This window comes from Pantherophis guttatus, chromosome 8 (genome assembly GCF_059756535.1).
Source record: "Pantherophis guttatus breed Tessera chromosome 8, ASM5975653v1, whole genome shotgun sequence".
Taxonomy (NCBI): Eukaryota; Metazoa; Chordata; class Lepidosauria; order Squamata; family Colubridae; genus Pantherophis; species Pantherophis guttatus.
The window spans coordinates 41,986,520-42,006,882 of NC_142070.1; the positions used below are offsets into that span (position 1 = coordinate 41,986,520).

At 33.5% G+C, this 20,363-nt stretch overlaps 1 protein-coding gene across 30 annotated transcripts in view; it reads left to right on the forward strand.

The window, feature by feature from the left end:
- Positions 1–20,363, forward strand: part of PCM1 (pericentriolar material 1) — a 52,041-nt gene that overhangs the window by 17,523 nt on the left and 14,155 nt on the right. For 20 of the 30 annotated variants that reach the window (XM_034442857.3, XM_087874644.1, XM_087874638.1 and 17 more), the window contains 16 exons: positions 20–218; positions 1,924–2,100; positions 3,120–3,274; positions 4,093–4,316; positions 4,956–5,104; positions 5,557–5,686; positions 6,058–6,171; positions 6,764–6,954; positions 7,936–8,127; positions 10,757–10,979; positions 11,602–11,747; positions 12,498–12,688; positions 13,721–13,889; positions 14,933–15,291; positions 16,530–16,697; positions 19,594–19,650. In XM_034442857.3, the coding sequence (XP_034298748.1) occupies positions 20–218; positions 1,924–2,100; positions 3,120–3,274; positions 4,093–4,316; positions 4,956–5,104; positions 5,557–5,686; positions 6,058–6,171; positions 6,764–6,954; positions 7,936–8,127; positions 10,757–10,979; positions 11,602–11,747; positions 12,498–12,688; positions 13,721–13,889; positions 14,933–15,291; positions 16,530–16,697; positions 19,594–19,650 (2,844 nt within the window). The remainder of the gene's footprint in view (positions 1–19; positions 219–1,923; positions 2,101–3,119; positions 3,275–4,092; positions 4,317–4,955; positions 5,105–5,556; positions 5,687–6,057; positions 6,172–6,763; positions 6,955–7,935; positions 8,128–10,756; positions 10,980–11,601; positions 11,748–12,497; positions 12,689–13,720; positions 13,890–14,932; positions 15,292–16,529; positions 16,698–19,593; positions 19,651–20,363) is intronic. The other 10 variants (XM_087874633.1, XM_087874647.1, XM_087874653.1 and 7 more) reach the window with 1 other exon arrangement.

Here is a 20,363-nt window from a genome sequence, read left to right on the forward strand (position 1 = left end):
ATTGTCTTTAATTTTGCAGTTCTGCCAGCTGCAGGATCTCCTCAAAGGAGTATTGATCAAAGGAGCACAGCTTCAATTGCTTCTGCACCTGCAGGGCCTACAATAGCTGTCAATGAAGAACCAAACAGCTTAGCATCCTCAGCTGCATATCATCCGGATTCTGTGACCTCACAGAATGACAGTGAAGAAGACAACTTAAATCCAACAGAAAAGCTTCAGTAATCCATTATTACATTATTTTGGCTTATTAAGTACTGTAATTTATTGGTTTTAAAAAAGCAGTTTAAAAAAAGCAGACTTGCGTTATAGAAATTCCTAGTCATAGCTGTTTTTTGTGGTTGTAGTAATAGCATGCTACAAGGGATTTCAGTTTATATAAACAGTGATTGTGGAGAAAAGGTAGATTTTCATGCTGAATGCTAACGTATAGCTTGATTATGAACATTAAATATGCATATAATTTTTTGGATTTTTGTATATACATATTTTTACTGGAAGTAACAGCATCCATAAATAAAATTCATGATGTTATTTAGCAGTGCAATATTATACCCATTTCAGAATCTTAATTCTACCATATGATTTGGACTATTAATGAAATCAATAAAACCAATAGAACACAAAGTTATAAAAATGTAATTACAGGTATGATTAAAAGTGTTGAGTTATGACAATTAGTTCTTAGTTCCAAGATAATCTTTATAGATCAAGGGTGTCAAACTGGATTTAATTGAGGGCCGCATCAAGGTTGTGTTTGACTTTGGGGGGCTGGGGTGGGTGTGGCCAGCTCAACGTCACTCATGTCGGGGGTGTCTGTAGTGGCCTGAGCGCTCTACCAGCGAAAACAGGCTCCTGAGCTCTGTTTCCGGATGTGACAGCCTCCTGCAACCCTCTGCCAGCGAAAACGGAGTTCGTTTCTGGCTGCGACGGCCTCCTGCAACCCTCTGCCAGTGAAAATGGAACTCGTGAGGGCTGCTTATGGCCCTCCCAAGCTCCGTTTTCTCTGGCAGAGCCACCGCGGGCCGGTCCTTCGCTGTTTCCAGGGTGTCCCTGCGGACCAGATCTAAGCACCCCGTGGCCGGATCCTTGAGTTTGACAACCCTGTTATAGATGATCCTAGGAATATGAAGATTGAGAAAGAATAATATACTTATTAATTTAATTAAATTTATTAGATTTTTTTATGTCCACCAACTGCAGAAGACTGGACAGTTTACAAAATCCAGGAAAACTAGTAAAAATAATTAAAGCAGTTTAAATCCACATAAACAGTCAGCTCTGGCTAAAAGAACTAGAACAGTAAACAAGAGAAAAGCACAGCAGAGACCCCACAATACAAAACAACTGCATTAATCCCATACTCAAGTACTAAAGGCTTTCTGGAACCCCAGGAGAGGACACTGTCTGTATCTCTGAAGGAGATGATGTTCTACAAGCTGCGGATTGCTATAGAAAGCACACTTTCTGAGTTGCATGATATGGCAACATTTAATTGAAGGGACATGGACCCACTCTGCTTGCATTTACAGGGCACACAAAAATAAAAATAAAGAAGTTCCTTGGATAACGCGACCTAATGCCATCATGAATATAGAAATAACTTACCTTTTCTGTTATTTTACAATGCAGCATGAAATAAATTGGACACTAATTGAATCTTAAGAATTCAAGGGAATTACACAAATGTTTGGCAGAAAGGCTTTTCTAGTACTTTATCATACAATTGACTAACACAGAACAAGATATCAAGAAGTTGTGGTCTTTGTCTAATAATCTGCTTTCTAAGATAATTTACAAAATTATTCATCTAATAATAGTGCATACATTAGCCAAAATAATTTATATAAAGAAAGCAAACAAAATTATTAGAGCTCACCCCCACTGTTTCATATCTACAAGTAAACTGATTTTTTTTAATTCTAGGAAGCTGAATGAAGTTCGCAAGAGATTGAATGAATTGCGTGAACTAGTCCACTATTACGAGCAAACTTCTGATATGATGACAGATGCTGTAAATGAAAATACTAAAGAGGAAGAAGAGACTGGAGAGTCTGACTGTGAATCTGAACATGAGAATCCACAACCTGTTACAAATATTAGGTTGGTTACTTGCACATAAGTTAATGAGTAATGTGTAGTCAAAATATAATTGTGTTAACAGCATTTGTTCTTGTCCAGTCTTGAATATGTAATATGTTTATAATAGTGAAATTAAAGTCAATATATCTATTTTACCCTTTTTGTGTGTGCAATAATGCACAGATAGTGTGATAATCTGCTCCACTGGGGCAATTATAAGCTTTCCTGATTGTCTTGTCATTTTTTTTCAGGGTTTGAGAGAGACTGTTACCCACAATATTTTTTATTTTACTTGTTATGCTAATACTGTACATTGATACTAATCGTAACTTAGCATCATAATCTACTGCTTGACTAACTAAAACTAATTTATATCTTTCATTTGAATGTTTGTACCATTTCATGCATAATTGAATTTTGTTTACTGTTGCTACCCTACTTGTAGATGGCTTTTTAGAGCTTTGTTGTCTGATCAACATAAGTAATTTAGGACCTTACTTAGATGTGTCAAGTTTTACTTTCATGTTTTTGAGCAGGTCGTTTATGAATCAAAATGCATCTATTCCTTTTTATAATTGTATCTCTTGTATTATTATTTGATGTTATAATAAGGATCCCCTTCAAGGATTTATGTGAATTTCTCATTGAAGGGAAATATGTACTGTTCATGTGGGCAGCTAACAAACAACAAACAAGACAAAATTGGGTTTGGGTTAAGATATTTGAGGAAATATTTCCATTTCTTGCAATTTCTGGTTTAATCATTGACGCTAATGTGAGAATTTGAAGGTTATTTTGTATAGTCAATATGAAAATAAGTATTCTTTAAACTTGACATTGGCACACAACGTAGAGTGCTTTGTGTAAGATTGGTTGTTCTGACAAGGTCCATTAGGGTAGTTTATAGTAAGGGAAAAGGATTTTTTTTTTTTTGAGTAAGTAAATGTTTTAGTGTATATTTGTATGAAATTGTTATTTTGTGGTAGTGTATAACTTGTGAAAAATTAAAGATACTGATCCACTGGATTTTTTCAAAACAGGAATCCTCAAGGAATCAGTAACTGGGGTGAAATTAACTATAATAGCAATTTGCAGTGTGGAACTAATAACCGAAATGGAAGACATCTTAATACATCCTGTGAAATAAATAATCAATCTGCTAATGTAAGGATGCCAAATATGCCTTCTACTTTAGGTATGCTTCAATATCTTATTGGATATATATTCTGTAATATATTGGCGTGAACTCTTACTGCAACATTAATTAATCAGTAACATCTTAGTTTTTTAGCAGTCATTTAAGTGTTGTACGGTAAGATGGTGCACATTAGCGTTAAAATTTGTAAATACTTGTTGAAACAAATGAGGCCAGTGCTAGCAGTGAATGTCTTGGACTAAATGTGGGCAGCTCAATGCAGGTGTTGATGTAGTATGCATCTGTTGTAAAGGCCAATTGCATATTAGGGATAATAAGAAATGTTATTGAACATAGAGATGCTAATATAATAATGCCCTTTTTAAAAAAAAACCAATGGTGGACCATACCTGTGCGTAGTTCTGGTTGCTGCACCTTGCCAAAGATACTACAAAGCTAGAGAAATTTCAGAGGACAGGATCTAAGACAGTGATGGCTAACCTTTGCATGCGCGTGTCCTCAGCATGCGTCCCCCCCGCACCCGCATACACAGCAGAGACCCGAAGACCAGCTGGCCAGTGGGAGGCACGCGCGCATGCATGGCACAGCTGAACTGGAGTAATGGCTCGCGTGCCCACAGAGAGGGCGCTGTGTGCCACCTCTGGCACGCATGGCATAGGTTCGCCATGATGGATCTAAGATGACCAAAGGAGTATATACCTGCTCTAAGACGGTACTTGTTATCTGTCACTTTGTAAATATTTATATTATAAATGGAATTTTAACAAAATCCACTAATTTTGGATTATTCTAATTTTAAATAGTTTATTAAATACTGTAAGTCTTCATTCCTTTATTTAGTTTATTGTCCTTTTCAGATTGTCACTATAATCGGAAAGAAGATGATGTGGTTGTCCCACAAGATGATAATGAGGATATTGATGCTGAAGCCGATAGAATCAGCAAAACTTCATTATCCAGTCGAAGAAGTAGCATAGCTGATGAGGGTGCTATAGATGCTGAGTTTGAGCAAAAGATTAACAGACTTATAGCAGCAAAGCAAAAACTGAAACAGCTTCAAAATCTTGTGGCTATGGTCCAGGTACATTTTCTAGTTTTTAAAAAAACTTCTTTCATGCCAGTAGTAAATAGGATAATTTTCAAGAGTGTTATATGGTCTGGTTTGTTCTGTAATGGCTTCGGTTTTAGAAGTTTTTAAATGATGAAATACTGAAAAGGTATCTTTATGTTGAAGGCCTGTTTTATAGCATTCTAATGTACTATACTAACTCATTAGTGACAGAAATACATGACATTTAAATGATAGTTCTACTAAATTGAAGAATTCAATTTGTTTGTATTTGTTGTATGTTCATTGAGTCTACTGGCATTTAAACTGATAACTCAATATCCAAATGTATTATTGAGTATATACAGATGTATAGATGGTACGCATATTATCATCGTATGGTGGAATTCTTGCTCTCTGTTCATCATGATAGTTTGTAATTTGGATATTTATTTACAACTTCAATTCTTTTTCCTAAATTCCTCATCCTTTTTAAAGTAAATGTAATATGACACTAATTATGACTGGTGTCATCAAAACTCAGCTGCCCCGAATTGCTAGAAATACGTATATATTTCATTCAATGTATACTCATTCAAATGACATATAAAGTGTTGAAAATGGGAATAGATGGAACTTTAAGGTTGCTAAAGATATTGCTATTGCTTTTAGGATGACGAGATGGAGCCAGAGGCAGCAGGACAGAGTAATGTGGAACAATTTTTTTTGGCTGAGGAAGAAAAAGGACAGCAACAGCCAAACAACATTCGAAACAGTGCAAACAAATCACAGAAAAGTGTTGGACTGAATGAAAAAGCAAGGTATGGTCTTTTTCATTAAGGAATGTTATAAAATTAAGCTGCAGATTCATTAGTGCATTTGAGGAAGATGCACATTTGAAGGGCCAGAATTGAAACTCGCATAAAGATAAAAGACCCATACTGGAAAAGTATGAGTCTTTGATCTTCATACTGGAAAGTATAAAGAACTTTATCTTCATATTTGAAAGTGTACAAAGTTTAGGACTTGGCCAATCTCTTCATGGTCTTCTAGGAAAGTGCAATCTAACTTAGAGGTTCACCAATTCTTAATGTTACAATGAATATATTAGGCTTTCACATTGGACATCCAACTATATAGATCTGTTCCTATGAATCAGTTTGAAATAACTGAAAGGCGAGAAATGGTTTTAAGTTACAAGGCTACTATTTTGTTATATATTTTTGTAATTTTTTCACCCAGAAAATAATAACACAAAATTTGTTATTTTTAGGGAGAAATTTTATGAAGCTAAACTTCAGCAACAAAAGAGAGAACTTAAACATCTTCAAGAAGAAAGAAAGAAACTTATAAATATTCAAGAAAAAATTCAGGTCCTGCAGAAGGCTTGCCCAGATCTTCAAGTATGTACAATTCCTTTCGATTTCTAACATAAGGGAGGGAAGAACAGAATCTAACGCAATATTATTTGTAACTCACTAGCAAGAAGATTAATTTTGGTATTTTTTAAAAAGGGGAGGAAGGTATTTTGGTCCTGATTGCAAAAAACTGTTTAGAAATGCAGCTTTGAATAAATTGAAGAAAGATATATTAGTTGCTTAAAAGAGATATCCTTAAAGAGTTAGGTGCAATATCCAGACACTAATCAAGTACTCTTCACTCTACTGGAATCAGTTTAATTAATTAAAATAAAAAAATACTGTATATTGTTCTTTTGGTTTTAAGTTTTTTAGAGTAATCAGATTGCAATTTTAATACTTATTTCTTTTTTTAGCTGACATCAAGCCTAGATAATTGTGCAGGGAATGCTTCCACAGCAGCTGCTAATGAAGTCAGCACAGTGAGCAAGTCTCCGATTCAACCAGAAGAATTAGCAGTAGATAGTGAGGTACTGTGTGTACTTCTTTAATAATACTACTATACTTTTTTCTTGGAGAAACTGATATAGCAACATTGTAATTGAAAAGGGAAATTGTTTTCTTTGCTTCCTCCTCTTAGTGGACTTTTAAAAAACAAAACAGCAAAATGGAATATACAAACTGTTCTAAAGACTCTGATAATGTTTGATAATAAATATTATGAAAACTGCAAGTAACTGAAGGAGAAATGACAAAGAACTTTTTGTATTTTCTAACTTGTTTCCTCTTTGATTACATCATTGATTGACTGAATATTTACTCCATTTTTTTGTCAATGCAAGTATACATTATGGCTTAGAAAAAAGAATGTTTCTTGTGTTCTTTTTCAGTTGCTTGAAAAAATATTTTTTTTCTTTCTTATGTTCTTTTTCTTCCTTAATGTCATTACTGTTTGAGTTGTTTGATATGGAACCTTTTCTCTATACTACTTTAACTCAGGGCATTCCAAAACATACATGGTTTGTGTCTAACAAAAAAAAAATTATCCTTGTATATTATTTTGAATTAACATACTTTGCCTTAAACCTCACGAATATTCTATAAATATTAATTTTTAAACAGACTTGGTCTCAAGTGCGCAAACATGAAATTTTAAGAGAAGAATTGCGACAAAGAAGAAAACAACTAGAAGCCTTAATGGCTGAGCATCAGAGAAGACAAAATTTAGCAGATGTTTCACCTGCTGCGCCTGGATCTGTTAAAAGTAATGGATCAGAGACTCAGTGTACTCCCCAGCAAAGCAGAACAGAAAAGTAAGATTAAGTTCTATTCATCTGGTGTGAAAAAATTGCTGTAAAAAGAGTATTTTTCCCGAAAAGGGTTAGGATCTATTTAAATAGCTATAATTAGAGCATTAACTGAGGAGAAGGGAATTTTTTCTCTACAATTTATCCTAATTGCTGACAAGGCTGGGATATTGTTGCTTCCTCTTTGTGCTCTGTTTCATGAGTCCTGTAGTTAAAATGGTTGCCTAGTAGGTAGCTACAATAGCAGTTATATAAAAATGTTTATTTGTATTTACTAAATTTTTATGCTGTACATATTCCCCATAAGGTGACTGTGTCTTTGTCTTTTCATGAAAGTTTCTAGGATTCAAATGTCTCCAAACTTTCATCCTCTCAATCATGTTTTAGTTATTATTATGATTGGCCAGAATGCTGGTTAGGTAGTCAGGTTTATAGCTCGGTATAAACATATGATCAGTAACTGTTACTTTATAATTCACTTTTTTTTAAAAAAAATCACTTGTTCTTTTATAGATACTATTAGCCCTTTACAATAAGCCAGGTCATGAAACACATTCCACAAGAATATATAACAGAAATTTGAAAGTCAGAGAGCATTTTCCCTTCCTTCATATTCAGCACACTTAAGAAAGAGCTAAACTGAGTTTATTTCTAATTGAATCCTGTCATAGAGTTAGATCATGCTTTTCTAAATGCTGTTGTGCAATTTTTCCAATATCAATTTTGTAGTTTTCTGCATTAACAGAAAATAAAGTCACCGAAAGGGAATATATCAATAAAATGCATATTTATCCTTTAGATATCATTTGGGATTAACAGAATTCTTAAAAAATAAAAAATGAAGTTAAAACAATGTATACCCTGATTATGATATTCATTTGGGAAATATTTTATATTGATTTTGATATGATGTCATGTTTTAGTTCTGTATGACTTAATTTCACTTTTATTATACTTTAGCATAACTTTTAAAATTTCTAATGCTAGGACAATGGCAACATGGGGAGGATCTACACAGTGTGCACTTGATGAAGATGAAGGTGATGAAGTTTACCTTTCTGATGGGCTGGCTCAAGCAGAAGAGGAAGAGGAAGAACAAGAATATAGTTCCAATGAAATGCCCATGTGTCCCAATAATGTAGATCAGATCTCATATTGTGCAAAAGAAGATAAAGAGAGGTTAGTTGAATGTTTGTTCCTCAGCCCAATCCACTTCACAAGTTGTTGTGCTCAAATAGGAAGCAGGAGCATTAGGTATGTATGCTGCCTGGGGGTCTACAACTGTGGCCAATTCACCATGGAACAACTTGCCATGGCCAATTTGCCGTGGGACAACTCACTGTGGGACAAGAGTTACACTAATATCGAAGAAATAATGGGATAGAATCATTAAAAAAAGGATGCCAAAGGAGGGACAAAATGAAATGTGAATGAAAAAATTAAAATATTTTAAAAATTATTTTAAATAATTAAATTGGTTTTTTTTTAGATTTTTTAGATTTAGATTTAAATAATTAAATTGGGGGTTTTTTAAAGATTTTTTTATTTTTAAATATACATCAATATCAATACATGAACAGTGTGGCCCCTGGGTATAATTCATTTTGATGCAAATATCAATAATGATCATGGTAATAATCATTATATTAATCACACACAAGAGCCTTGGTAGTACAGTGGTCTAAAGGACCCTGTTATTAACACAGCTGCCTGCAATTACTGCAGGTTCGAATCTTACCAGGCTCAAGGTTGACTCAGCCTTCCATCCTTTCTAAGGTAGGTTAAATGAGGACCCAGTTTGTGGAGGCAATAAGCTGACTTTGTATAAATATACAAAAGTATGAAGGCTATTGCTTAACGCATTGTAAGCCGCCCTGAGTCTCCGGAGAAGGGCGGCATATTCGGGTCTTCTCCCACGTAAAATTGGAAGTGTCTTGGCGACGTATATATATATATATATAATCTTAGAATTGATATTCATGATTTTTAAGGCAATTATTCAAATTTCAATATTCCATTTTAATGCCAATGATGTTTAAACGTACATGGTAATATCATCTTTCACCCTCTAGTCTTTCCCATCAAATTGTTACTTATATTCTATTATATAAAAAGAAGGAAAAATTATATCTGCTAATATTCCCCCTAAATCAGGTCACTATTACTAAATGTGTGTATTCTTATTTCTTCCTCTATAAATTTCTAATCAGACCATCATTATATTAGAAAAATAAAAATAAAAAAATATCTATAATAATTTCTATCCATCATCTCTCACCCGTTTTAATACTTCAATTCTTATTTGTTTTTTTGGCTTGCTTCCCATATTCCTCTCCTGGATCTTTATCTCTGTCAACATCTGTATCTTCACCATTCAGACTGAGTATTTCTCCCATCTCTATCCTCCTAAGCTGCCAGGTCTCCAAAATATCCACCCAAGCCCCTATCTCCCTTTCAAAAGTATCTTCCCAGTTATCTGATTCCTCTTTTAAATCTCTTAAAGTGCTTTTCCCTTGGTTTATTTCATCAGTCATTATTATCTTTATCATCTTCTCCTTCCCATCTTTTGGTTTTATTTGCTGATTTGTCCATTCTGCCTTTTCTTCCATTCTTTCTGCTATCTTTTCTCTTTCCTGGACTCTTCATTCATCATCAGTTGTAGCATATTTTCCCATGTATGCCTTGCATTAGGTACTTTATCTCTCTGTGATTCTTTTCCATAGTACCCCTAATGGTTTGAAACATCCACACCATTTCTCTTGAAGTCTCATTTCTTTCCCCCTAATGAAGCATCTTGTTTTAATTTAATAAGTTCCCAATCTAATGTTACTCCTCAGAAAGTTCATAATCATAGCCCTTTACATCTCAGAGTTGTTATTCAATGCCATTTAAGTAGTCCAGGAAGCTTCCGCAAGTCAAAAATCACTTTACTTAAAAGTCTTCCTTATTTTCATAATAGGATCTCCAGTAATCATAAAGTAACTAGTTATAAAACAGTAAGTTTCACCACAATCATCCAGATGGATGTTATTTCTCTCATCATGCCGAGCCTGGCACTGACAAATCAGCCATTAACAGGCATATAGACATATACAACATCTATATACCATTTGAAAGAAACAAAAAGGGAACAAAAAAACCAAAACACCTCACCAAAAATCAACATCCAGATGATCAGAGATTACCGCCAAGATTAACATTAGACCAATCAAGAATAACCAAGAAGCAAACAATAGTCCAATCAAGGAACTGCCAAATAAGCTAACAGTAAATAGTCCAACCAAAGACCCACCAAAGTCATTCCCATGAATATTGACAGGACCAGCTACTAAAATATAAACTGAACTATCTATAAACTAACTATATAATCCCTACTAGCACTGGTGATGTTACCTAGTTTGGGAATGAAACATCTGCAGGAAAAGAACCAAACTCAGAGCGCACTAAGGACTTCTCAGTATTTCCTTTATCAGTTTATCATTCAGCTATTCAATTTTTCGGCTACTAAAACTCAGTAACTTCTAAGAATAAATTAAATGTACTTTGGGATATTTCAGTTCACTTTGCTTGGAAAACAAGATATTTAGCAATATATATCCAAAGATAAGCAATTCCTTCCGTAAGAAAGTAAGGGAGGACTGGTTATACACATGTGATCAAGATACCATACTTGTAAAACAGTATGAAAGAGCAAATACATTTTTCTCCAAATGAATTTTTAAATCTCTTGCATTTTTATTTGATGAATTGATTGTACCAGGAGATGATTTTCTAGAATAATAATGCCTTTTTGTAACATTACTCTTAGCTGGAAGACTCCTCGTCCTCTTTCAGCAGATGGCAACTACCGCCCTCTAGATAAAGCAAGGCAGCAACAGAACATCAGCATGCGACGACAAGAAAATCATCGTTGGATGTCTGAACTTTCTTATGTGGAGGAGAAAGAACAATGGCAAGAGCAAATTAACCAATTAAAGAAGCATCTTGAATTCAGTGTCAGTGTTTGTCAGACTTTAATGCAGGACCAACAGGTACATTGTAAAAATACTTTTAAAAGAGCTTTCTTCAGTATGGGTGATTTTTTTTCAGATTGTGAATTTGGCTTATTTTGGTCAAGAATCCTAAAACGGTTCAAGTGCAGATCCAATCTTTTCCTGCTCATGTATATTGTTTTTTTTTAATCCAGTCGTGTTTCTTATTTTCCTCCACAAGATTTTAAACTAAGAATCTGTAAATGAGTATTATAGTACTTGTCTCCCTTTGGAGAGCTATATTTTGTGGTATTTTACTTTATCCATTTAAAAACCTTTCTGAAAATTAGGCCAAAAGATTTTATAAAATTAGGCCAAAAGATTTTTGGGATGGTTAGGGTTTCAATATTTTATGAACTGTTTGGATTTTTTTAGCTCAGTTTTAGCCAGGAGCTAGAATCGATTAAGATTTAATAAACTGAAAGCAAATCTGTATATTGGGGAGCTCTGAGCAGTAGAATAAGCTGAGAGATTTTCTATCCGACTTCATGTAGTCTTGGAGAACTTTTGGATTAAGATGCAACTCCTGGAAAAATAATTATGACAGTGGCCAGTACAGATCTGACCTACTGCATTTTTTTAAAAAGTCTTTAAAAATACTTAACATTATTTTTCTTTGCAGATGCTCTCTTGTTTACTGCAGACCTTGCTTACTGGCCCATATAGTGTGATGCCTGGTAATGTTGCTTCACCACAAGTACACCTTATAATGCATCAATTAAATCAGTGCTATGCACAGCTGACCTGGCAACAAAATAATGTTCAAAGGTATCCACTTTAACTTTATATCCTTTTCAGAAATAGCAGCCAACACAACATAATTATGTGCATTTGGTTATTTTTGAGGAACCTAAGAGAATTCTTGTCACATTAAATTTCTGTATGTGGGATCTGAGTTGTAGATTGTCCTGTTTCCTTTTGAACTCTAATGTATATATTATCAGAACTTTTAGGTTTATAGTTAAGGAGGTTGAGATAAAACCCATTGTATTACAGGATACAGATGGGGTATCCTGTAAAGAATACATATTTATCTAAATACTGATTTCTTATATTTACTACATATGTATTTTATTACTGTATTTTCTTTTATCTATAATTAGATGCTGTATTTTATTTTTTATTTTTGATAAGGTTGTAAGGTTGATAAGCTTGTAATCAATTAATAAGCTACTATTACAGTACTGAGGTACATTCTAAAAGATTTAAGCATTTCTGGGACTATAGCAACAATGAAATAATTATAATGCCTTATTTAGTTTTAAAAGATATACATATAGAGGTTAAGCCACATGTTAAATATGTAGAACATCTTGGTTTTATTCTTTCTTATAGCTATTTATGGCGAACTGCTATTTGTTATTTGCTTTTCTTTTGCTTACTACTCTTTGCCAACTGATATGCACAATTCTGGCTATGTTCAATAATTAAATGTAATTTAATTACTTTCCCTAAAACTAATATTTTGCCCCAACATTATATTACTCTCTGTTCATAAATAATTACTTATAATTACAGGTTGAAGCAAATGTTAAATAATCTCATGCGTCAGCAAGAGAAGCAGCAGGCCAGAACACCTAAAGAGGAGAAAGACAACAGGGCACCACCACATCCATCACCAACTGTGTTTTGTCCCTTTAGTTTCCCTTCCCAAGCAATGAACTTATTCAATATGCCTGGATTCACAAATTTCTCTTCTTTCCCACCAGGTAGGCATTTTCAGAATTTAGGAGTAGCAATGATGCCGATTTTTTTGTTGCAAACAAATGGCCAGAAAGCACTGCCTAGTTTCACAGTGTTCTTTCTTCAAAGCAAATTGTTCTTGGTTTACTTAAGTATCTTCTAACTAATTAAATGTGTGAATGTTATGTAGAACATGCTTGAATTGCCTCTTTAATAGCAAAAGAAAGTATATGACATTTTAATTTGTGGTTTTAATTTATTGCTTCCATCTAAACATTTTCCTTCAGTACTATTAGATTAAAAAATAATGTACTGTTATTCAAAAGCATTAATATTTACAAAGATGAACAAGAGAGTACATATTTGCATGCCTTACAGTAATCAAGAATGAAGAGAAATTGTTAAAAACTAAAAGGAATTTAATTGATGATATTTGTTTAATAATGTTTATTTGAACCATTCAGTTTTCTAAACAAAACTGAAGCTGTTATTCTTTTGATTCAGATGCTAGTACATTTTATATAACAGAATAAAGAATTAAGACTGAATTTTCCTACAGCACCCTAGAATCAACTAAAAGTGAAATATATTCCCTGCAGCATTTGTTCATCTGTAAGAGAGCATTCTCAATTGAACATAAAGTTTATTTACAGCCAGAGGAAATAGAACTTAATGTGCAGATTGATTTTGCTATTTACTCCTCAAATGCATGTTAGGAAATAGTTTAAGTAAAAAAATGTAATATCTAGGTCTTGAGAATAAGAATTGAGAATTCTTATTCTTAATTTATTTCAAGTTTATTTTTTTCCTTGTAAATATAAATTATAGTACAAATCTCATATACAGGGATTCAAATCAGTCTTATAGCCAGGGGATTTAGCTTGGTTATAAATGGAATAATTTTATCTGAACTATTTCAAGTATCCTGAAGAAAAATATCAACATAATTTGAAAACCCAATAATATGTTAGTGTTTATTTATTTTTCTTGTATTCTGATGATAAAAAAATACTTGAATTATGTATATAATCTATTTCTGATCTCATTTATTTTTATAGGCATCAATCTTGGCCAGATGTTTCCATCTGGGGACTTTTCACATAATTGTAATGCTCAAAACAGTGAATATCAGCCAACCTTAAACCATAACAATACTGGAAAAGCTGACTATATGGCATTTCCAAAGCCATTTGAAAGTAATTCTACCTCTGGAGCAGAGAACCAAAGGTATCTGAAACCTAATATGTGGTATCTGCTTCTAGTGCTTGGCGAATGGCATTGCATTATAATTCACACTTGGTTTTCTGTTTGTGAAAAGAAAGTTTTGTTTGTATTTTGGTATTCTTTTCTCTTAAATGCAGTAAGATTCATAGTGAAAGAGGTATTTAGAAATGATATATTTAAGTTGCAGTATTTGTTGAAATGAGGAATTTCCTTTACTCAAAGGTACTGAGTATCAGTCTGATTCCATTTGGGTTCAGCAGCAATTGATCTACTAATAGGATGATTCATATTTTACTTTTTTTTAAAAAAATAAGGGCAGAATAATGCTTGTATCCAAAAAACCTTCCTTGGTAGAAAACACTGAGCACTGAATAGCTTGGTTTCCATTTTGATAGAGGTTGATAATAAAGTTGGAATTTTATTTATTTGTTTATCCATTTTTATTGCTTTTACAAATAACTTAAGGTGGTGAACATATCCAACACACATTCCTCTATTTTCCCCACAACAAAAACCCTGTGATGTGAGTTGGGCTGAGAGAAAGTGATTGGCTCAAAGTCAACCAGCTGGTTAATGCATAAAGACAAAAGTTAGAGTATTGTTGGTTTTAATTCCAAACTGTATTTGAAAAGAATAATTTTAGTTTTGGTTTCTCTTGCTACAAGTACCATATTACTCTGAATATCAATTTAATTGCTAGACAATAAAGAGTTTTTGAAAATATCAGTGATTCAAATAGAACAATGTGGGGGCAGGAACCTATAATCTTTTACCATACCTTAGTATTATTTGAAAACACATTCAACCTTTTTTGGAACCCAATGTTTGTATTTGCAAGGTTATGTGCTGAAAGCTGTTAACACCGATTATATTTAATGATGAACCATTGTAAAGAAGGCTGGTGAACTGATGTGCTAGAGATTTGTGCAAAGTAGCAATGGAACTGTGCTAAATTATATTTTTACTTTTCTTATTAACTTTTCTTGGAAAACGTTTGGCTTTACTACTGACTGAAATATATTCTGAATGTTTCTGTCTTTGTTAAGAAGTCAGAGACAGCCTGAAGAAGAGATGGAAAATAGATCAGCTTGGTTAAATGAGTATCAGGAAGGAGGAAAAGAGAAACAGCCATTTCTCAGGACTGGATTTACAGTCCCAGTGCAAAATGCAGCATGTAGCAATCACAAAAATCAACCTGACATGAGCAGACGAAGGGAATTTGATGAAGAATCTCTGGAAAGCTTTAGTAGCATGCCTGATCCAGTGGATCCAACTACTGTGACAAAAACATTTAAACCTAGGAAAGCATCTGCACAGGCCAGTCTGGCTTCAAAAGACAAAACACCAAAGTCCAAGAATAAGAGGAGGAGTAGTTCCCAGTTTAAAAAACGACCTAGAGCTAATGGTATGACAACTGTATATATAAACTTGGGCTTGTTTTGTGCTTGGGTTGCTCTCTATATTTGCATTTTTTTTTTCTTAAGGTGAGAAAACCTCAAGAAAATTGAGTCCACAAAACTCTTAAAATAGGCTGCATCAGTGTAAAACTTTATAAATATTTTCCCTATGTGCAGGTCCTGTGGCAATTCCCAGTGTATCTGAACCAGTACTTTTATATTCTTCTCTTAGATGGACGCTCCTCCTGTAATCTCTCGTGCCCCAATGGCACATGGAGCAAATCTGCTTGCCCTCTTTACTCTATTAAATAATCTAGAATATATATTTTACATCCATTTGCAAAATATTATGCTTGCCCAAAATAAAGTTTTCTTTCGTTTTGGAAATGTCTGAAGAGAAGTAATTGGTTATTTGCCAAAACTATTTCTCTGACAAGGTATTTGCTTCTTCGTCAAATTTGATGTCATTAAGTTTAAGTATAAGTTTCACATGGTCATTGCCCAAGGTTTATAGAGATTTTGATGATTACCCATAAGTCATTACTTTTTGCTTTATGACATTGTTCCAGCTTAAGAGGTAGACATTGTTTGTTATTGGAAGTAATCACAAAGAAAAGAACCAGACATTAGGCCAATAGTTTAATATCATTTTCCTATTGAGATTTTTATGGCCAGCTAATTTGAGGCGTGATTGGGATTTATGGAATTAGTGAGCAAATTAAATGCAGAGTGGTCTATCATGATAAAAACTAGGATTATACTTTTCAACATTGAAGACTAATCTTTTTTTTTTGCTGCCTAATGCTAATAAATAACATTTTTGCTATATTATTCAAAATAATATATAAATGATATTTATTAATACACTTTGTAACATTAAAACATAGTATGAAGATTATGGGACAAGCCCATATGAATGAATGCCTTCTCGCCCACTACATTTCCATTGTAAAAAATGTGTAGCCAATGCTTATAGATTTCTTTTTTAGTGCCTAACTTTCAGAAACAATCTTGTAACATGTTGATTTAATTAGTTTGTATGGTTTCTGGTATTTGACTCAAATCAACATTTATTAATTTAATCCAAACCAAACCAAACCATTTTTGTTTAAATTGGTTGATTTAATTTATGTAGACTCTATTAAGCCATTTTGCTTAATAGATTGACATTGTGATCAACATTTTTAAATGTTACAGCTTTAGAGAATTAGAATAAGTTGTAAAACTAAAATCTATTTATTTAAAGGTTTTGAAAGTGCCAGTGTTTCTAGTACATGTGAGCCTTACAAGAGCAACAGTGGTCGACCTTCAACTCGGAAAGAAGAACTTGTTCAAGCAAAAGTATTCAGTAAAAAGAATCGGGAACAATTGGAGAAAATAATTAAATATAGTAGGTCATCAGAAATGTCTTCAGGTACTTATTTCAAAATATTTAAATGATATACTTCTGAAATAAATAGATCCATATGTTCTTCATGTCTGCATAAAAGGAATTGGGTTTTAAACGTTTTGTGACATGACATACATAACTGCTAACTGTTTAGCAGAATATTCACAAAACATAGTACAGAGTACATAAGATAAAAAGTACTGTTGTGAAAATATGGATGGAATTCTTTATTTCAGTCCTAAATTCATTTCCATTCTATTAAGATCCTTTTAAATATAATAACAAATGGATTCAAGTAAGCATATTTAAAATTAAAACTTTCAGCTTAAATAATTTGCAAATGGTTTATTTTGTTATTATATTAATAACTGTTTAATGGCTCCATTTACCAATTTGTTTTAATAAATGATGTTTAAAGCAAGTAAATGGTTAGCAACAAGTTTCCAAAATCAAATTATTCCTGATTAACAATTGTACAACAGTGCACTTTTTCACTGTACATACATACACAGACACATATTTGAAAAAGTGCAGTGTATATATCGAATATGCATGCATATGCGTGTGTATTTCTGTGTTACATCTGCAGTTAAGAATGTGTTATGGGATTGAAGGATCTAATTTCTCCTCATGTAAAAATACATCTCTAAGAATTGGGGTATTTTGATGAATAGACTAGCCTGTCCTGAAGGGGACATCTCAAAATCAGACAGAAGGACTTGGATAATGATTTTGCTCATTTTCCAGAGATCACTCCTCTCAGTGAACATTTAGTAGTGTCTTCTAATCTCTTATGAAGTATTTTCAAGGATTAGATGGACATAGTCAAAATAAGATTGTTTAGTGTTTTGTTCTTAACTGGGACTCAAACCCAATAAAAGAAGGCCACATTTTCTCTCTATATAGCTTCATTTTGAAGAGCAAAACTCCTATTTCTTAGTTGTAGTTTTAAACATATTTGATATACATGCATAATGTGCGAGTGGGCATATTCAGACTTAACAATAAACTGGGAGTGTTCAGAATAGTGCCTGCATTTTTGGAGTCACACACTCAAAAGATATCTGAGGCTTGAACAAAATCTTGATTTGGCTGTAGTTCAAATTTCATTCAAATTACAGTAATTAAATTTAGTTAATATGCTTTCTACTGTTTATTTAAAAAAATGGAGTTATTGGCAACTTTTGGAAGTGCTCTAAGGGATTTGAGAAACTGCATGCACCTCTGGGGTCTGAAGTTGTATAACCCTACAACAAAACCATAGTTTAACATTATAATAGCGAGCCCAAACTTCTTTCTTCGGACACATATCTCAGAGCCCATTGCTTTTGTTTTTGATTTACCTCAGTTGCTGCATTGTTCGCATCCAAAGAAAATGTGGCTGATTTTGCCATGGAGCCTGAACAGGTCACAGAAATCGGCTTAGTGCCTAATTTGATGCTTTAGGAAAATATATTCTTCAATTAGGGAAAAACATACTAAGACCTGTTTGTAATAGAATGGAATGAAATTTACGGATACATTACAGAATTATGATAGAATCAAGATTTCCATTGCATTATCTCTTTCTCAGTTCCAGAGAAATAACTCAAACCTACCCAAGAAAATGGTTGTCTATAACATTAGCTTGAAAACTCCAGTGATGGAACACTCAGAACTCCAGAGGGCAGTGTTCCACTGCTTAATAATTCCCACCATCAGGAAATTCTTCCTTATTTCAAGCTTTGATCTTTCTTTATAAAGTTTCCACCCATTCGTTCTTGTCTTACCTCGGGAATAATGGATCTGTATCCTCTTTCCTGAGACAGCTCTTCAAGTTCTCTTGAATCTCGGTATTCATTGTTAATTGGTTCCAAGAGGTGCGATGAGTACCTAACAAAATTTTCCCATAACGAATAATATAGTGAGCTACAAGGCAGCCAACGCCAATAAGTTCTAGATTATTTGTTGAATACCAAACAAACAATGAGTACCAGGACAACATTTTCATATCAATGAAATGAGTTTCAATGATTCAATGAGTTTCAAAGCAGTTGAGTAGCAAGGTACTACTGTATACATTTTTGAATGTATTGTCCCATTAATTGCGAAATAGACTAGTTACCAGACTACTCCTTTCCTTATTGCCTTTTCTCACCTAATTTATGAAGTAATAGAAACAGTAGGATTTCTTGCAGCACTGGAAAACCTTAGATCATTTTGTAGCTTTACAGTTGGTTTTTTTAATCAAATGCATTCTTTTTTATTCAGCCACATATTTAGATTAGATTAACTTCCTATGTTATTCAGGATTTGTCTCAAACAGAGACACGCTTTAATTCTAGTGACAGTAAAGTACCATTTATGAAGGCTACCCCTACCAAATGATTTTTATCGGTACTGTAGTTTATAGCTTGCATAATTCATTAAAAACTTGTAAATCCAAAGCAAAAGCATGTAATTTTATAGCTACCATGGAAGAGGAGAGAAAACAAGCGTGTGACCCAGGAGGCTAGAGACTGGCTCATACCCATAATACAAACTATGATTTAGGGCCAGTTTTTCTTTTTACCAATAAGGAAGAAATGTTTATCTGTTTCTTCTTCTTTTTGGCTTTTTGAAATTATGGGAGATAATTTTAATGTTGAAATTACATTTAAATAGAATGTATTTATTTTTACTTCATTTGACAACAAATTGGTTTCAACTAGAATTGTGTAATGGGCACCATTGCAAAGTCATGTATTTTTCAAAAACGCTTTTTGAATCTGATACTTTTTTCCCTTATCTGGAATGAAAAGGTTACCAAGTGAAGTTTTAAAAAATAATTTCTATTACTAAGTAGACATTCTCCCATTATTTCACTAGGCCTTGCCTTTATTTCTGATACACATTTTGTGTTTATCACTGTCTGTCCTTCCCACCCGCACCTTTCCTGCAGCACATGCTAGGAGAATACTGCAGCAGTCTAACAGAAATGCATGCTTACAAGCACCAGGTAATGCACTAGCTGCTTAGCTTCTAAACTTACTTGCCTTCATTTTTTAAAACTTTTTTGTTTTTTATTTGCTTATTTAATTGTTGAATATGCCTTTCATTACTTCAGATGGCTTCTACATACCACTGAAATTTTTTTATCTACTTCTTAGTTGAATAGGTATTATTACTAAAAGATCATGAGGCAGATACTGCAGATATGAAAGGTTTTTATGGCAGGATATAAGTAGTATCATTTATATTAGAAATACCAGTAAATCTGGCATATGTAGCTATTTCTTGAGATAGCCAGAATGTAACCATTTTTTTCTATTTTTCTTCATCAATCATGAGTAGCTACTAACTTCCAAAAAAATATAAGCTAGAGTAAATAATGATAGTTTATTATTATAAACTATTTGTACCTTAAGACCATCTAATTATATGACCATTTGAAAATCCAAACATTATGCAACATAGCTATAGATATTAATATGTAGTTTCAGTGATGAGTCTGCTGGCAAATGCCTGCAATTCTCATTACTGGGAGAGGCTGCATGTTACTTCTGGGTGGGGGAGACTCGGTCCCCTTACCCGGTTCCCCTCCCCCCTCTCTCTCTCCCTCCCTCCCTCCCTCCCTCCCTCCTTCCCTCACACACACACACACACACACACACACAGAGAGAGAGAGAGAGAGAGAGAGAGAGAGAGAAGGAGAGAGAGAATGAGAATTGA